Below are 3,213 nucleotides of genomic sequence, written 5' to 3'. Positions count from 1 at the left end.
ATAAAAAAATGAGTGCCATTGTTTCTATTGAATTCTACCGCATGCATTAATAGATAGTAAAAACTGGGGTCAATAGCGGTCTGGACTTGTGGGTTTCTAAAAACATCTGCCCTCCTTGGTAGCCAGCGCTTCTATAGCCGCGCGCTCTTCCATATCCATGAATATAGACATATCCCTCCCCTCTCCCCACCATCCTGATGCGATGCCCAGTCCAGCTTAGAACAAAGCCATCCAACAAAGCAACAAGCATGAACAACACAACCCAACACGAAATCTTGTCACTCTTGTTCATGACCAAACCGGGCTGGGAAAGACATTCCTCAACTAAGACATTCCCAGCCTAGACCTTGTTCATACTCTTCGGGGCTTTCGACGCGCGTTGTCCCTTCTAAGCGCCACACTTTAAAAGTAAAAAAAGAAGAACACGAGGACCAAAAAAGACAATAACCCCTTCTGAAACATAGTCTCAGGAATGGAAGTCAGACTAGACCTTTCCACCCAAGGTGCTCCCCTACCTGCTTTGGGTTTGGTTACTCGAGGGGACCGAAAAACCTTTCTGCCACCTCCTTTCTCTTTGTCCTGAAAGAGACGACAACCTTTCGCACTTCTCCTTTTTCTGACTTGCTACCTCGATTTGATCTGCGTTTCTTGTCCAAACTTATCCATACTTTCAGTCATGACCTCTTTCAAAAGACTAGAAAGAGAAACCCAACGGCGTGATCGGCTGTTGTGTCTAGTGGGTAGCAGAAAAGTCGGCTTCCTAAGTCTTAGGATATAGAAATAAGTAGTCTAAGGAGCATAGCCCAAGTTGCGTAAGCTGCCCTAATAATTTTGTCTCTTATGCTTCCAGCGACCATTTCTTTTCTGATACCCTGAGGAGTGTCTACTAGCCCAGACTCGAGGTTCTTCAATGTCCCGGCATAATGTTCCGTGCCGTGGCCCCGGACTGCTGGGACTGGGATCCTGGGATCAAGCCACTAATCAATATGGTCAAGGATCAACACTGACCTCGAATTTCACCTACATAGCATGATCTGCCGATACTTAAACTTTCACATGGCGTTATCTGCAGCAGCTATTAAGCCCGCAAGATCGCCCTGAAACAAGCACTGCATCAGCTTTATTATCAGTCACGCAAGAATACGAAGAATCACCAGAGAGTCCAGCTAGTTTCATCAAACAAACTTTCAACATTAGGTCTTTATTCATAGTAAACATTTCTTTTGGGCCGATGAAAGATGATGCTGGCCAACAAATCTTTGATTGGTGTATACATGAAACCATACATACCCCTTTGCATCCCTTTCATATTTCTAAACATCCTTTCATCTCATCTCAAAAAAGTAATGGTACGTGAAGAGAACTCATCTTCCCCAGGTCTAAACCATCCCATCGAATTGTAAGCCGAGAATCCCCTCCTTCATCTCTTGGGGCTTTCGCAGTGTTCTTTATAATGCTTCGTCTAAGTGGGTATATGCAGTCGAGTAAAAAGTAAATCATGTACAGAACTCCGAGGCGAACATCGACACAGTCGCACGTAGTGTCGACTGCTTTCGTGTCCATCATCTCCGTGTAATCATGCATGTCGAAAAGCTGATGCGTCTATATTCGAGTAATAGCGTCCTTCGTTGCATTGTATCGTGGCATCGTTCAACTCAGAAACTCATTCAAATGCTCTTCACAACTTGACCTTCTGACCAGTGAGTTTGAACCAGATAACCGCAATGAGATCCTCCTTGAATCGCTCCCAAGGATTGCGGTTGAGCCAGTAGCTGAATTCGCGATAGTAGTACATCTCGCCCCAGCAGTCGCGACCCCATTCACATCCTGCCATGTTGACCAAGAAGTCGCGTTGGTTCTCGTCATAATGGATGTGCGGGTTCTTAGGACCGCCGTCGGGATTGCAAGCTCCAGGTGGGAAACTGTTAATCTTCCGCTGGTGCAAGAAGCCGATGTGCTTGCGAACCCATGGTTGTGTCTGATACAGCTGGTCCAGCGCATCTTGCTCTTTGTGCTCCCACTGCATGTGCCTCTGCTCGTAGGTGACTGGGTCCCACCACACGTCAAGGAGTCGATCAGTCCATTCGCTGCGTCGCATGAAGAATGAGCCCAAGTTAAAGCCAGCACAATCCTGCGTCATAAGCATGTTGATCGAGTTGGCATTACCATCTCCGACAGGGCTCCGCGAGATCTCGTCGAGGTAGGATTCGGTGAGCGGATGCGAGATGTTGCGAGGGTTGAAGTAGTTGATGTCGCGCTCGGTTACTTGCTCAAGCTGGTTGAAGATGTGGTCTTGAAGTGACACTGAGGGTTCCATCACAAAGGTGTTCAAATCCAACCACCATACCCTTGTATCATTGTTAGTTTTGCCTTGCATTTGCTTTCTCGGAACCAGCTTACCATTCCGCCTTGGGGTATTTCCTCAAAGTTGAGCGGACGAAATCAACCTTCTCCCAACTCTCTCGCCATTCGTGCGCATACTTCTTCTTGGTGCTCATGTCGACAATCTCCAAGTCATAGCCCCATCGGTTGACGTATTTTCGCTTGTTTCGCACGCTGTCTCGCTCAATAGCCCATTCTCGGGCGCCCTTCCACTCCATCACACCTCCACCGACGTTTGCGCCCAGGATGATGACGAACTTGTTACCGCCACCAAACGATCTTCGCCAGTAGTAGGCAAGGGCTGCAGAGGTTAGTATCGCGATTGGAGCATACCGGAGTATTATGCGCAACTTACGAGTTGTGTAAAAAATAGTGTAGCAGAGAGTCGCTACCAGGATAAAGAGCAGAATCATTTTGAGCCTCCTTCCCATTCGTCCATAGATCGATCGTATCCTGCCGGCAAACGGCACTTTTCGAATCCATCGTGGCCCTCGTCCACGCTTCTCCTTCCAACCATCGCGCTGTCCTTGGAATTGTGGGAGACTGCTCGATAGTCGTCGCATGTGTCTGCTGAAGAAACCCTTGTTTTGAGTTGAGAAGGAAGAAAACGTGCTCGAGGTATGAGGTCGCATTTTGGCCGATTCCCACACAACAGGTCCGCCGCTCACAGCTGCAGGAGTTGATTTTCCGCTGTCGAGACTTAAACCCGGACTAGACCAGCCACCACCAGGGACAGGTGAAGGGCTTCTCGAAAGGGGCATGGAAGGTCCTGGAGTACCTAGAGGGGGCGAGCTTGGTGATTAGCCCGCGAACTGTGTTATAGTATGTGGT

General features: G+C 48.2%; 1 protein-coding gene across 1 annotated transcript; it reads right to left on the bottom strand.

Moving 5' to 3' along the window:
- Positions 1–1,014: 1,014 nt before the first annotated feature.
- Positions 1,015–3,202, bottom strand: FGSG_13014 (uncharacterized protein). The gene is made up of 3 exons (XM_011328250.1): positions 2,738–3,202; positions 2,401–2,683; positions 1,015–2,348 (listed from the first exon to the last, which is right to left on the bottom strand). The coding sequence occupies exons 1-3, from the start codon at positions 3,141–3,143 to the stop codon at positions 1,679–1,681; spliced, it is 1,359 nt and encodes a 452-aa protein (XP_011326552.1). The 5' UTR covers positions 3,144–3,202; the 3' UTR covers positions 1,015–1,678.
- Between the last annotated feature and the right edge of the window lie 11 nt (positions 3,203–3,213).

The sequence above is a fragment of the Fusarium graminearum genome, chromosome 4 (genome assembly GCF_000240135.3).
Source record: "Fusarium graminearum PH-1 chromosome 4, whole genome shotgun sequence".
NCBI lineage: Eukaryota > Fungi > Ascomycota > Sordariomycetes > Hypocreales > Nectriaceae > Fusarium > Fusarium graminearum.
The sequence above is the reverse complement of the archived record's forward strand: the minus strand, read 5'-3'. Positions and strand labels throughout refer to the sequence as shown.